This window comes from Hypanus sabinus, chromosome 7, assembly GCF_030144855.1.
Source record: "Hypanus sabinus isolate sHypSab1 chromosome 7, sHypSab1.hap1, whole genome shotgun sequence".
Taxonomy (NCBI): Eukaryota; Metazoa; Chordata; class Chondrichthyes; order Myliobatiformes; family Dasyatidae; genus Hypanus; species Hypanus sabinus.
This window is the reverse complement of record NC_082712.1, coordinates 144,444,785-144,460,554: the sequence shown is the minus strand read 5'-3', so window position 1 is coordinate 144,460,554 and position 15,770 is coordinate 144,444,785. Positions and strand designations below refer to the sequence as shown.

Genomic DNA, 15,770 nt, shown 5'->3' with positions numbered 1-15,770 from the left:
ATATAGGGGCCATTAAAAATGGCATGGGCCAAACGTCAACTACTGGCCATAGCTTGTCCTACCTTTTAGAAGCAACAGTGGAAGAACTCAGCAGCGCAAGCAGCATCTAAGAAGGTTAAAAGGTGCAAGTCAACGTTTCGGGTCGAGACCCTGCATCAGGAAAGTAGTACTACAGGGCTGAGGGGTGAGCGAGATAAAGGCTGGTATGTTATAGATGGAACCAAGTGGGGGCGAAGGGAAGTGGGACAGAAACTGGTAGTTGATAGTTGGAGTCAGATGAGAAGAGGATGATGGGCAGATGGAAGCAGGTAGGGAAAAGGGTTGGTGAAATGAATTAAAAAAAAACTAGGCAAACAAGCAAATGTGTGTGTGAGGAGAGCACCAGGGGTGTGGGTTACCCACAATTGGAAAGTTCCGTATTTGTACCCATGGTTTGTAAGCTACCCAACTGGAATGTGAGGTGTTGTTCTTTTGGTTTGTATTTGGCCTCTTTAGTAATGGAGAAGGCTGAAGGACAGATGCAGTGTAGAAATAGAAGAGAGTTAAAATAACATTCAGGTAGAAGTTCATGATAGACACAGCATAGATACTTCATAAAACAGTCATCTTGAGTATGCTCGGTTACACCAGTATGGAGAAGGCTACTTTTGAAGCTCCAAATCCAGTTTGGAAGAAGTGCAAGTGACCTCTCTTTCACCTAGAAAGACTGTTTAGATCTCTGGATGGCAGTAAGGGAGGAGCAAAAGGATAGTAGTTGCACCTCCTAAAAAGGGACCAGGAGTCATAGCAGACATCTGGGAAATGAAGGAAATAGTGCAAAGGTTCCATTAACAATGATGAGGGAAAGCTGCACTTCCAGGAGGAGGATATTTCAGAAGCTCTATATCAGAAGCCCTCATCTTGTGATCAATTGCAACAAAGATGGAAAAATGGAGAAAATGACATGGCATCCTTTAAGGAAGAAGTATGGTTGAGGTAGCTGTGGGAGTTGGTGGGTTTATGGAAGATGTTATTGAGATGTCTGTCTCTTGAGATGGAGATGGAGTTCCAGTAAAGAGGGATGCCAAAGAAAGTGAATTTGAGGACAGGATAGAAATTAGTGATAAAAATGGTGAGTTCTGTACAAATGCAGCATTGATGTACCAGTGAAAGAGCTGGTTAGGTGTGTCAGAAGATGCTTAGCTATAATTCTCATCTGCAGAAAGTGGGACAAATGGAAAGAAAAGTAGTGTTAAGTCAGGCAGATGAGGGTGTTTGTGGAAATGAACTGGTTAGGTCTTTCTTCAAAACAGAAACGGAGGCTCTTATGACCTTCCTGATATGGTTTTGGGTCTACAGAGACTTACACTTCCATGGTAAAGATGAGCTGATTGCAACCAGAGAGTTAGAAAGTCAAAATGCTCACTAACATGAGAAGGTTCCTAGATGAAAGTTGGAAGGGTTTGGACAGTTCACTTTCACTGAAGAAATGAATTTTGCAGGGCAAGTAGTGGCAGAAGCAATGGGCCATAGCAAGGTAATTTTGTATATGAATCTTAGATAAGGGTTAGAACCATGAAGTGTAGGGCCAGAGTATAATGAAATTGAAGGCTCTGGAAAGGAGATTCCCCAATGATGAGATCTATAACAATCTGGGAAATGGTAGCCTGATGTTCATCACTGATGTTAGAGTTCCAGAGGACTGTAATAAGAAGATATCAGAAAACTGGCATATACTAGAAAACAAGGCAAGTTCCCTTAATTAGAGAGATGGATTTTCATGGTACTATAATCAAAACTTGCACATTCCCCAAAATTAATTGCTTGCCTACAAGTTAGCAAGGACTATACCTACAATCATATAATGATAGGAAATTACAAAACATAGATTTTAAAAATGAGACGATTGAAAATAATATGGGAAAGTATGAATCCATGTACTTGAGATCAAAGACAAAATGGGATGTTTTCTCATTGGTCATTAACTAGCAACAGCAGAGGAGAAGAGAAATTTGACTATCTGTGTTAGAAAATTACCAAACACTGGTGGGCCAATGCAAAACATAATTTTATTAGCCTTTGTAATTGTGTTCCTTAACCCTGAGCAAACATAATCAGAAAAATAATGCATCATTTTCAATGTATTGACCATATTCCATCTGTATATTGTGTTCCTATCTGGATAACTATGTAAAGATTCAATAAAGTGAATCTAAGATGTAAAAAAAAAGGTTAACATGAAGTTATATTTGCTAAATTTTAAAAAGTTGAAAGGTACTTAATCAAAATCTTTAGATTGTCAAAAAAATATTTCATAGAATTAGTTCTAATAAGCTGTTTTCTTTGGGTGGGATTCCAGAATATTCGCTGCAAAAAGGTACAGGGCATAGTGTTGAAATTAGAACCAAGCCATTCAGGAATAAAATAAAAAGTTGTTTCACTCATGTAGAAACATTGAACACACTTTCCCAAAGGTGCACTGCAAACTATCAGTTCCAGAAATATGATCAATCGATCTTCATCAGGTGATGTCATTAAGAAGTGCACAATATAGGCAGGTAAATGAAGTTCAAATACAAATTAATCATAATATAGTTAAAGAAAACCTGGTGCAATATTAAATATATATCTGCTGGATTTACATTTACATGAGTTACAGTTGAAGTCAGAAGTTTACATACACCTTAGCCAAATAAATTTAAAGTCAGTTTTTCACAGTTCCTGGCATTTAATCCTAGAAAACATTCCCTGTCTTAGGTCAGTTAGGATTACTACTTTATTTTAAGAATGTGAAATGTCAGAATAATAGTAGAGAGAATGATTTATTTCAGCTTTTATTTCTTTCATCACTTTCCCAGTGGGTTAGAAGTGTACATACACTTTGTTAGTATTTGGTAGCATTGCCTTTAAATTGTTTAACTTGGGTCAAACAATTCAGTAGCCTTCCACAAGCTTCTCACAATAAGTTGCTGGATTTTTGTTCCATTCCTCCAAACAGAACTGGTGTAACTGTCAGGTTTGTAGGCCTCCTTGCTCAAACATGCTTTTTCAGTTCTGCCCACAAATTTTCTATTGGATTGAGGTCATGGCTTTGTGATGGCCACTCCAATACCTTGACTTTATTGTCCTTAAGCAATTTTACCCAACTTTGGAGGTATGATTGGGGTCATTGTCCATTTGGAACCCCCATTTGCGACCAAGCTTTAACTTCCTGGCTAATGTCTTGAAATGTTGCTTCAATATATCCACATAATTTTCCTTCCTCATGATGCCATCTATTTTGTGTAAGTGCACCAGTCCCTCCTGCAGCAAAGCACCCCCATGCTTCATGTCTGGGATGGTGTTCTTCGGCTTGCAAACCTCACCCTTTTTCCTCCAAACATAACGATGGTCATTATGGCCAAACAGTTCATTTCTCTAAAAAGTAAGATCTTTGTCCCCATGTGCACTTGCAAACTGTAGTCTGGCTTCTTCTTATGTTGGTTTTGGAGCAGTGGCTTCTTCCTTGCTGAGCAGCCTTTCAGGTTATGTCGATATAGGACTCGTCTTACTGTGGATATAGATACTTGTCTACCTGTTTCCTCCAGCACCTTCACAAGGTCCTCTGCTCTTGTTCTGGGATTGATTTGCACTTTTCATGCCACAATACATTCATCTCTAGGAGACAAAATGCATCTCCTTCCTGAGCAGTATGACGGCTGCGTGGTCCCATGGTGTTTATACTAGTGTACTATTGTTTGTACAGACTAACGTGGTACCTTCAGGCGTTTGGAAATTGCTCCCAAAGATGAACCAGACTTGTGGAGGTCCACAATTTTTTTTTTTCTGAGACCTTGGCTGATTTCTTTTGATTTTGTTTGTAAACTTCTGACCCACTGAAATTGTGATATAGTCAATTAAAAGCGAAATAATCTGTCTGTAAACAATTGTTGGAAAAATTACTCATGTCATGTACAAAGTAGATGTCCTCAACATCTTGCCAAAACTATAGTTTACTAATATAAAATCTGTGGAGTGTTTAAACAATGAATTTTAATGACTTCAACCTAAGTGTATGTAAGCATCTGACTTCAACTGTATATAGTGCTCTGGAGGAAGGGAATAGATAGTTTTGCTATAAACTACTACAGTGCCAAAATTACATGTAAAAGGTAAAAAATATAACTTAATGTCACTTGTTTGCTTGATTATTCCAAATTAGTTTTGTTTCCTTGCCTAGAAGTTCAATTTTGGTGCACATAATTAAATATTCTGCATCTGTGATATAATTTTTACAGTGGGATTGTGTAATTATAGGAGATTGAAAGGCTGGAGAATGAACTGAATCAAAATCCAGAACAGTGGAAACCAGTCTGGGATCGTGTAAAAGTTGGCCATAAAGAGGAAGTTATACCAGAACAAACTGTAAGTACATTGCAGTTAACATGCTAATATCACTATGTATTGCTTTTTCAGAAGACCTAAGTATTCAAGTGATGATATGACCCTTAACCTATGACCTCTAGTTCTAGGCTCACCGAGTCTCAGTGGGAAAAGCTTGCTTGCATCTACCCTATCTATGCCCTTTCAAATTTTGTTTATCACTATCAAATCTCCCCTCATTCTTCTATGCACCAGGAAATAAAGTTCTAACCTATTCAGTCTTTCTCAATAACTCAAATCCAGTGTTACCTCTCAGGTTTGCATATGCACATATCTCTTGCTACTAGCGCACAAAGGAATTTAAACTGCACACAAAAGGTTGTCACCCTCTATCTCATTGGCACATTAAGTATACTTGACGATCATACACAATCACATTTACTTTTCCAGTTTGTGATGCGGACGATGTTGACAACATGGGGTTTGTGATGCCTTGTCTGTAGATTTTAAAACTGGCTTATTTATACTGTTTTTGTTGAAGAAAGTATTGATTCATGATGTCGAATTCCAAAGAAGCAAAGAGCGTGAAGCTCAAAAGAACTGCTAGTTCATTTAAAGTGGAATGGCTTAATGAAACTGTAGAAACTAGTACACTGAAAGTTCATGAGGTCAGGAACATGGAACTATGAGAAATTTTCATGTACAATACAGAAATTGGTGTTACCTGTGTGTATTGTCATGATGCTAAAGTTGCTGGAGGATTTGCAAGTGGGAAGAATAGCTTCAGATTTACTTCCACTTAAAAATTCAGTGCACACATGTTGTCACTGGGCAAAAAATTGCACAGCACAAGATTTTTGTGCACATTGGTCATTACAAATTAGAGGGAACATAGCTCAAATCCTAAAGTCATGGCAACTTTCTTACAATTTTTTTCTTTACTCTTTCAATCTTATTGCTATCTTTCCAAGGTAAGGTAGATGACCAGAAGTATATATAATACTCCAAAGGCCTCACCAGGGTATTATAAAACTTTAACATAATATCCCAACTCCTGTACTCAATACTTTGATTTATAAAGGGCTATGTACCAAAAACACTCTTTTTGACACCATCTACCCTGATTTGTCCTCCAAAGTGCAACACCCCACACTTGTCTGCATTAAATGCCATCTGCCATTTTTCTGTCCATTCTTCCTGCTGGTCCAGATCCCACTGTATGCTTTGATAGCCTTTCTCGTTGTCCATTACGCCCTCATTCTTGGTGTCATCCACAAATTTGCTTATTCAGTTTACTACAGTATCATCCAGGTCATTGATATAGATCAGTAGTTCTCAACCTTTGTCTGCTCATGGCTCACTTATGACTTTCTTTTACCTCTGTGGCCCCCACCCTCCATAGTCAATGTTAGTTACTAAAGGTTTTTTTTTGGTCAACTGTACCTATGATTCTAATATACCATCAATATTTATGTTTTAACAGGTTTTAGGTATTATTATGTTAAATAAAATATTACAGGTGTATATGAAAAACAAAACTATTTTAAAGCTCTGAATGGGATATTTTATAATATATACAGTATAATGTTCCTCAAGTCAGCAATGAAAAAACACTTAATATTGTCACTTTGGATATTTATTGAGATCCTGGAGACTGATGCAAACTAGAGAGTTTTTGAATGTGTAACATACATAGGTCAGTAGCAGGCAAACAGAACCAGTCTCCTGGTGCATATTCGCTGGGGTTGGCCTTGCAGCGGAGCCCCCCCCCCCCAGTCTGCCAATGATTTGGGGGTGGATGTGGAGTGGGGCTCAATGGGCCACCCTGCAGGATGTGAACAGTGATTTATGCGGGGTCCAGTAGGAGCAGAGATAACAATTGCACCCCTCTCCCAAGAACACACACATGCTAAGTTGTTTTGCATTATCTAGCATATTTTCCCATTAATTTCATTCCAGGTTCCAATTAAAATACAAATATTTATTTCTTTTTTATTTATATATTTTAGTAATATTTCATTAAAACAGTAAACTAATAATGGCTCAATCCGGAACTCCTGTAGTCCTCAGTTTCTTGTTTTTACTAGTGGCCCTACAAAATCTGGCATGGCCCCCTGGGTAGTCATATGGCCCATGTTGAGAATTACTGATTATAGATAACATGCAACAATGGGCCCAGCACTGATCCCTACAGCTCATATGAGAGTCTAATATGACTCTCCGGCTTCTCCTGCAAAGTTAATATTGAATCCATTTTACTAGATCATCCTAAAAGTCAAGCAACTGAACCTTCTTGACCAGCCTCCCTTACATATTTTTGTCAAAGGCCTTGCTAAAGTCCAGGTATACAACCCAAAGCCTTTCCTTCATCAACTCTCAAGGTAACTGCCTTAAAAAACTCTGTAAAACTGGTTAGATATAACCTACTATGCACAAAGCCATGTTGACTATACCTAATCTGGCCCCTGTATATCCAAAAACATATGTATTTGGACCCTTAGAATACCTTCCAATAATTTACCCGCTACTGATGTCAGGCTCTCTGGCCTACATTTTCCCAACTTATTCTTAGAGCCTTTCTTAAATGAACAAACAAACAAATCAAGATTGTTTAATATCTTTTCCAGTACACAAGGGTAAAAGAGAACAAAATAATTTTACTCCATATCCAATGCAGCAGAAGAAGGGAACAAAAAAGATGAAAACACAATAGATATAAATACATAAGGTAGCTAATATACATTGATTGTATGTCCATAAAGTGACACTAAGCTGTGATACGGTGACTGACAGGAAATAATAAAGTAGTGGCGGAACTGATGGGTGGAGGTGTTGATCAGCGTTACTGCTTGGGGAAAGTAACTGTTTTTTGAGTCTGGTGGTCCTGGTGTGGATGCGATATAACCTCCCTGAGGGAAGTGGGATAACCATGAGGAAGGTGGTGGGATCCTTTATGATGTTGCTGGCCCTCGTCTAGCACATTTCTGTACATACAGTACTGTGCAAAAGTCTTAGGCACTTGTGTATAGCTAGGGTGCCTAAGACTTTTGCATGGTACTGCATTTTTCGACATGGAGCAGACAGCGAGTTTGTAATCTGGCAGGAGCAAAGAATGTTGGGAATGTTGAGAGTGAAGCGTCACAGGAGAGGTGTGGGACAGGTGGCAATGAGGGAGTGCCAGGGGTGGGGGTGGTGCAGGTGCATACACGTCCAGCCCTGAGAAGCCAGGCAAGGACATTTAATTCCAAATAATTGGTTTATAGATCGTTACAGGATGTTTGGTGCTTCCTGCTCTCTTCCCTTTCCCTTCCCTTTTACCCAACTGTGATTCCCTCTCTCTGCCTCTTTCCCACTCTCAGTCCAAAAAAGAGACCCATATCACGGTCAGGTTTATCATCACTCACATATGTCATGAAATTTTTTTTTTGCTGTTACAGTACATATATATGTGCCTAAGACTTTTGCACAGCACTGTTTGTCCTTGACGCAAGTAGGCTGGTTCTGATGATGCATTGGGCAACTTTGGCTACCCAGAAACAACGGAACAACATAAACTATCCTCCTATCCTCCAGCACCCCACCTTTGGCTAAAGATATTTTATCACCTCTGTTTAGGCCTCTGCAATTTCTGCACTAGCCTTCCACAAGGTCCAAGGGAACATTTTCTCCTGATTAAATACAGATACAAAAAATTTATGATTTTCCTTTTCACACTCAGTTTTCACATTTTGTTTTAACAGAGAGTTACTTCATCGCTCATGGCATCTAACGTGCAGTCCTTCCAAAGAAGGTCCATGCTACATTTGGCAGACAGTGGGATTGGTGAGAATGATCGGAGCACCACTACGTCACCCTCAAATGGAGTAAACACAAGGAGAGCAGCAACTCTGTACAATCAGTTTACTTCAAAGGATGTGGAGAACAGGTGTGATATTTTGAACTTGTCATATTCTATCCTTCAGTTCTCAGTTTCTTTATAAGCTAACTTTCAGTTAATTGACATTCACCAATAATGAATAATTAGCTATATATCAGCATCTCACATAAAAGTCTTTATTAGTAATGACTTAGTTATCCAATCTATAAAGTATTAACCTAAAGGAGATGGAAATGTAAAAATGCTTTTTTTAAACTGCTACTTTAACTTATTTAAAAATATGCAATGATTTTTGTATTGTTCTTATTTCTATGTCTGTAGATCATTTGAAGGTGTACTTTACAAGAGAGGTGCTTTACTAAAAGGATGGAAACCTCGGTGGTTTGTCCTAGATATAACTAAACATCAGGTACAGCATTAACAATTGATGTAAATGCAACTTTACAATTTTATGTATTGTATGATATCTCTTATTGGAAATTGTAAATTAAACATGATACCTGTTTCACTAGAGTAAATATTCCATCGTGAATGTACCAGAATTTGTTATGATTTTTGGTGTTTCTCAGCTTAAGCACTATGAAGTTCATGCTAGTTAGGCTAAAGGGGAAATCTCAAACATACTGGCCAACTTTTGCCAGGGATTTTCTAACTGCTCCAATGTTGGACTCTCCTTCAACACCCACTACTTTGTAAACTCACTGCTACTTAAAAAAAACTTATTTTGCTTATTGATTTTAATTCCCTCACAAACACTTTAATGGTCAATAGATTGCAAAATAAAAGCATGATATGCTGCACTCAGTAATATTTGTTTTGTAATGTGTAAGTTTTTTAAAAAGTTTTTCTTTTGGCTCGGTGAATATTAGAATTCCTTAATGTCATTGGTTGCTTAGACAGCTTGATGACATTACAGTTGATAAACAAAGAAAGCACTTGCAGAACAACTAATAGCAGAAAAAAGAAAAGTTTCCACGAGAAAGAATACTGGCTCCTTGAAGATGGTGAGCTTCAACTTTGAAGCTCTCTACTTTAACATTAATTTATTTGTTTTTCTATTCCAGTTGCGGTACTATGACAGTGGTGAAGATACAAACCCCAGAGGATTCATAGATCTGGCTGAGGTCGAGTCAGTTCTTCCAGCATCATCAACTCTGGGTGCGCCTAAGCATTCAAATGAAAGAGCATTCTTTGATGTAAGTTCCTATTTTTCTCCATACTGAGATTGTTGCTGTGATGCCACTCAGAATACTAGAAATTTACAATAAAATAACGTAGTATTTCTGTGCCAGGCAATGCTGTTAATTTTTAGTTTATTGGAACAATTAGAAATGTAATTCCTCTTTGAGAGAAGGATTTGGGACCAAGCATTTCTTGCTAAAATAGTTTACTATGTGGTTTAAAAGTATAAAACTCTTTATCTTAACAGGACAAATTTGAAATCCAATCTGAAGTGTTCGTACTTTGGCTGCTACTTTGTAAAAATTTTAAACTATATTTGCATCCAAAAAAGCCAAGTAAAACTGCCAAGCTCTATTTCTGTACAAATATATTTTACACTTTTTACGTGTTGATAGCTAAAAGATAGTTAATCTAAAAGCTATAGTTAAAGTTGATTCTTGCTGTAACTTAGGAGCCATTGGTGTTATGAACAAACAGGACATAAATTATAGAGTATATTTTAATTTAGAAATTGCCAAATCAGTCTGTTGAAATATCTCCTTGGTATAAACCCGAAAGATCTGAGTCATTGTCAGATCAGCAACTGCACTAAAGCAGGGGTTGACTGATTGATTCCATGAAAAATACCAAAGTGCCCGCTTAAGACATTATGTGAAAAAATATATTTTTCAGTTCTCTTCTAATGAATCTATAAGCAAGTTTAAATCCAAGTTCCAGAGTTATTGCAACTAAAAGAAATAAGTTATTCCTTTTCACCTGGTTTTTGCCTCTCAATTTTATGCATTCAATTAAATTTCCCTTTCAACTCCTTTACCTCCAAGAAAAGCAAGCGGATCTTTATCTGTCTATCGTCATAATTGTAATCCTTCATTGTTTGTAACATGCTCATAAATTTCCTGTGCACAATCTCAAATGTTATTATATCCTTCCTGTAGTGTGATAAATGTTGATCGGATTAATGTTTAATATAGTTCCAATATGATCTCTTTTCTCTTGTTACTGTGGCCTGGTATACTAAAGGCAAATATCCATGCACGTTCTTAATCCTCCTGTGGTCCTACCTTCCGGAATCTCTAGCTATGCATGCCAAGATTTCTTTTTCCTATACATTTTCATGGTGACCTACCATTTATTCCCTATTGCCTTGTCATGTTTTCCCTCCTGAGAAGCATTACCTTGTACTTTTCAGGACTGAGTTTGATCTCCTTTCCCAAAATCAGCTTATTTTAATTTTGTGCAACTACTCTCTCTCAAATTATTTTGGTATTGTTGTTGGTAATTATATAATCTGGTTTAATATTGAATTAAAATGTTATTAATATAAATGACAAAAAGAAAGGGGCTAAGTCCTAAGCCCTACAGGCCCCAGTCACTAATAGTCCTATTAACCACTTTGTTCTTCTTTTCTTTTAGAAACATAGAAAATCTACAGCACAATACAGGCCTTTCAGCCCACAATGCTGTGCCAAACATGTACTTACTTTAGAAATTACCTAGGATTACCCATAGCCCTCTCTTTTTCTAAGCTCCATGTACCTATCCAGAAGCCTCTTAAAAGACCCTATCGTTTCCACCTCCACCACCAATGCCAGCAGCCCATTCTGCACATTCACCACTCTCTTCATAAAAAACTTAGCCCTGACATCCCCTCTATACTTACTTCCAAGCACCTTTAAACTGTGCCCTCTTGCGCTAGCCATTTTAGCCCTGGGAAAAAGCCATCTTGTTTGTTATGCAACTGTATCTAACTAGAACATGTTTACAATCAGGCTAAATTTCTTCAGATGTGTTAACTTCAGTGAAGACAATGATATGTGCAAGTTCATCAAATTTAGATATCAAACTTAAATGCAAAGATTAAAACAGTAGAAAATACCATTTCAGATCATGCATAGTTGAAACATGAAGAATGCTTTACAGTTGCGCTTCAGGGTGTCAGGAGTCAAAAAGTAATGGAATAAGGGTATGCTGTCTGAGGACAGAGGAACTGTTTTAAATGCTTAGCAATTATATTGAATTGGCGCTCAAAAAAGGAAGGAATGCTAGAATTAGACCCCTGCTTAAAGCTATATGTAGACAGCAAAGTCAAAATCCTCTACCTACCCACCCCATCCAATCATTAAAAGCATCAGCTTCAGATCGTGCGTCTATTCTGGTGAAACTTCGATTCAGATTAAGCCATGCTGTCCAAGTCCACGAAAAAATAAATTTGCTTAATATTATCAGAAAGAGAATAGCATGCTTAAAATTATTCTATTTATAGCAATAGTTATGCTGATGCCCTGGGCTAATTTTTAATCCACAGTGAATTATTGTTACATTGGATTTTGCCTTCTGATCAATCTACCATTGTCGAAACAGACTCCCTTCCTGTTCCCTAGTTTGAAATCAATTCCACTGCTCAATTTACTTTTACTACAGGGACACAAAATTAATGCTAGCATTCCACATTTACATGTGATACACATCTGTGTATCACTGTCTCAATTAGCACAGGGCCGAGAGGTTTTCGTCAGTGAGATCTTTTCTTAATTTACCTCCCAGCTCTTGCTGATCCCACAGCAAAGCCCTTCATTTTATTGGTTCTGACATGCTTCATGACAATTGATTATACCATCTCAACCCATAATTTCTTTAAAATACTCTTCTTACACTAGAATTCTTGATTTGTGACTACACAAATGCTATCTACTTGAATATTAAATCCCAAAGGCATATAATGTTGAGGTTCTGCATGGTGTAGGTAAGCATTCCAGTTACTCCGCCCTTAATCTTTCACTTCATCCTAAATAAACTATTTTCTAGTGCTCGTTCTTTACACCCTGAACCATTTGCTATATAGCTATTCAAGATTTGTTGTTCTCTTCCTCTGGTCTGTCTTTGTTCTCCTATGAAGCATGGTTGTGAATTTTCAGCAGTAATGTTGTTAAGAAGCCACCATGGCATTAAATCCACAAAACGAACAAGAATCTTTGTTAAAATCTCACATCTGAAATGGAATTAGATTACATCATCAATCTAATATGCACTGCTGAAATCCCGCAAGGATACAGAACACATTGCTGCTGCGAAAAATAAGTTACATCACCTTTCTGCTATGCACAGCTGAAAAGCCTCTTAAGTAAACAATAAGAGTAAACAGGGTGCATCTCCAAACCTGAATATTGTCAGATTTACCCTTCACATTGGATATCTAGTTGATAAGTCTGTTTGGTGTTTGGAGCATTAATCTTGGTAGTGTAGGTTATCAACTTTGACTCATTTAGTTCTGTTTTAAATAGCATCCCTGTTTCCCAGAATATGTACCAAGGAGAAAACTAAAATTATACTTCCATTAGGTCTATTACTTCTGACCAATAGTAACATATATTGATGCATAGTCAAATTTTATTGCAAGATCAGGAGACATTCTTTGTTGATTGTGACTGTTGGGAGTAGAAAATACCTAATGCCTTCTCATTAAACTAATGTCATTAAAATTTTCCATACAAATCACAGGATAGTTTAATTATTTAATTAGGCTAACAATTAAAATTTTATCTTTTAAAGTAAGTAATTATTTCTGAGGAAGTACAAAATTCTAACTGGTTAACTTTTTGGATTCTACTTGCTAAGAAGATTGACTACTGGAGTTAAAATACTTGCAGTCTGGTTCTCATTAGATACATAGATAATAAATACAGGATATTCTGCAAATGCTGGAAATCCTGAGATATACACACAAAATGCAGGAGGAACTCAACAGGTCAGTCAGCATCTATGGAAAGGAGTAAACAGTCTCAGCCCGAAATGTCAACTTTTTATTCCTTCCTATGGATGCTGCCTGACCTGCTGAGTTCTTCCAGCATCTTATGTGTATTACAACCATTGATTATTCTGTTATTTTATAGGAGGAGGAAACACAATTAGAATCCTGTAAATTGCATTATTCATTTCTCTTATATTTTTGTGTGTGTACTTAAAGTTAAAGCCAAATTACTGGGTACCTCTCATTTCTCTAAATGTGCAGTTTCATTAATACTGTAAAGGAGCATTGAACAATAAATCTAAAGGTCAAATCAGTTAATTAAAATACATTTAATTTGTAAGCATATATTGATATAAAGCTCTTACTACTGTACTTCAGCTGCACATTATTAGAGTTGGTATTCATATGTTTTTGAAATAAAATGATTACCTTTTTTTAAAAGCAACCAGTTTCCTCAGGTAAAAACCTCTTCAAATACTTGTACTTGGAAAGTATTAAATCATATTTAGGAATTCAAGCTAACCTATGAGATAATCTGTACTTAATTTCATTGATAAATTAGGTTTATTACAATATGCTGTATTTTTGGTAAATGGAAATAATATTAAGTAATTAAGAGTAAAACTGTGATAAAGAATTTAGCTAATTATGAGATATCATAAGTCTTGTTCTTCTTAGTCAATACTTTTTGGCTATACTAGTCCCTTAATGCATCTCCCTAAATCTAGAAGTGTTGAATGTCAGTCATATTACTGCATGCAATCACTAAAAGCATGTATACAAAATGTAATTTGGAAAGAACAAGTCATTTTTTAAAAATGTGAGTGCTTAGAATGTTTTCAGTTGAATTACAAGTTTTGTATTCTTTTTAATACAGCTGAAGACAAATAAACGTGTTTATAATTTCTGTGCACAAGATGTACAGATAGCGCAGCAGTGGATGGACAAAATCCAGAACTGCATTTCAGATGCCTAACACGATACATTTGAAAAGGGTCATGAAGGATCATACCAGTCACAGGAGATTAAAGCCCTACAACCTCTAAGAAAATAAAAAGATAAGGGTGTCAAAAGAATACATCAGTAAACTAAGGCAAGGACCACTAATTGTTCAGCAGAAGGATCTGGAAAACTGCTTCAGCACGGGAAACTTGCACTGACATCTTAACACATCGCATCGCTCTGTAACAATGTGAAATGTAAACTTCAACCACTAAAGACCTTAATATAATGTAATATAAATGAGATCTTTGCTTTCATAGATTTGCATGCAATTTATAGTCATTTTAAGTCCTGAAATGTTCTGGATAGCATGATTTTACAACCCTCAAAATTAATTTGTAACATAACATTTTGTATTTTATTGTATATCAATATCTAAAGTAAAACAAAAACCTATCTCAGCAGTACTCAAGTTTTTTTAGATATACCACATCGGAACTGCATTGGAATGTTTGCACTTAAAGCTATGAGGCAGAGAGTGCAGTAACACTCACAATTAATGTCGTCATTAATGATTAGTTCATTTCTGTTGCATTTCTGTAGAGTATGTAAATAAATGTTTTTTTGGTAGCTTACCTTGATATTTAAAGAGGTTTTGCACACTAAACTTTAACGGTTTCTTATTTTTTTTTACAATTCATACTTATTTTTTGAAAACCATTTGGAGAATGTTTGTGTTACCTAATGGAGAATTTATTCCACCTTTTAACACTTTCACATTATTTAGTAGAAAAATTTTAACTTTTATGTAGCTTGTGATATGTTTCTGTGGTGTCTTTATAGCATGTTTATATGTTTATTACATTTTGTATTTTTGAAAAAAGTGTATATATGGCTTAATTTGGTTACAATTCTCTGCCCAATTTTAACTGTTTTACAGAGCACTAGCAAATTATACATTTCACATAATAGTCATTGCATATGGGACCAAAAGATTTATCATGCACAGCGAAAGAAACTAAGTGTGCATTTCCTGGAGGCTAAAATCAACTAAAACGTCCATATTTTCTTATTAGCACGGATAGATTGGCAAACAGTTTCCACAATTTGCATCTTACGACCTTGCTAAAGATTGACAAATAGTAGCCTCAATTTGCACATAATTTAATTTTGTAAAGTCTGTATATATCATTCATCTGCTTTGTAAAATACTGATCTTGTGTAGTTCTTTGTTGAATTAAATGCAAAGTCACTAATTTTTTCCACCAACAGCTCTATGTATATTGCTTCATGTGGCATTGAGTTTTATGACTTGTTTATACTAAAGTGCTTATAAAAAAATGAGCGCTAAATGTGACTTTTTGTAATTTGAATAATGTGGCTATGCTTATTTTTTTAATGACAGGGTTGAATTGAAGACAGGCAAAGGAACTGAAGGGAGAAATTCCATTTTAACAATGCAAACAATTCAGTTTATCTGTGACCCTGGATTGTCCCAGCCATAGCAAGATGGATGAGATGTTTACTCTTTTGCATTGGTTATAGGAAACTGAGATCAGTCTGAGCAATATCAAAGTGAGCCAAATGAGGAGCTAATTTGGAGGGGAAACAAAAAGTAAATCTTTTGATTCCACAAATTGGGTACTTTAGTCTGAAATTTACAGAAAGTAGCAACTGTAG

At 36.3% G+C, this 15,770-nt stretch overlaps 1 protein-coding gene across 4 annotated transcripts in view; it reads left to right on the top strand.

The window, feature by feature from the left end:
* sbf2 (SET binding factor 2) overlaps positions 1-15,456 on the top strand; it is a 507,247-nt gene extending 491,791 nt beyond the window's left edge. For all 4 annotated transcript variants that reach the window (XM_059975882.1, XM_059975881.1, XM_059975879.1 and 1 more), the window contains 5 exons: positions 4,276-4,383; positions 8,082-8,266; positions 8,540-8,627; positions 9,283-9,414; positions 14,026-15,456. In XM_059975882.1, the coding sequence (XP_059831865.1) occupies positions 4,276-4,383; positions 8,082-8,266; positions 8,540-8,627; positions 9,283-9,414; positions 14,026-14,124 (612 nt within the window). In that variant the 3' untranslated portion in view covers positions 14,125-15,456. The remainder of the gene's footprint in view (positions 1-4,275; positions 4,384-8,081; positions 8,267-8,539; positions 8,628-9,282; positions 9,415-14,025) is intronic.
* Positions 15,457-15,770: the final 314 nt, after the last annotated feature.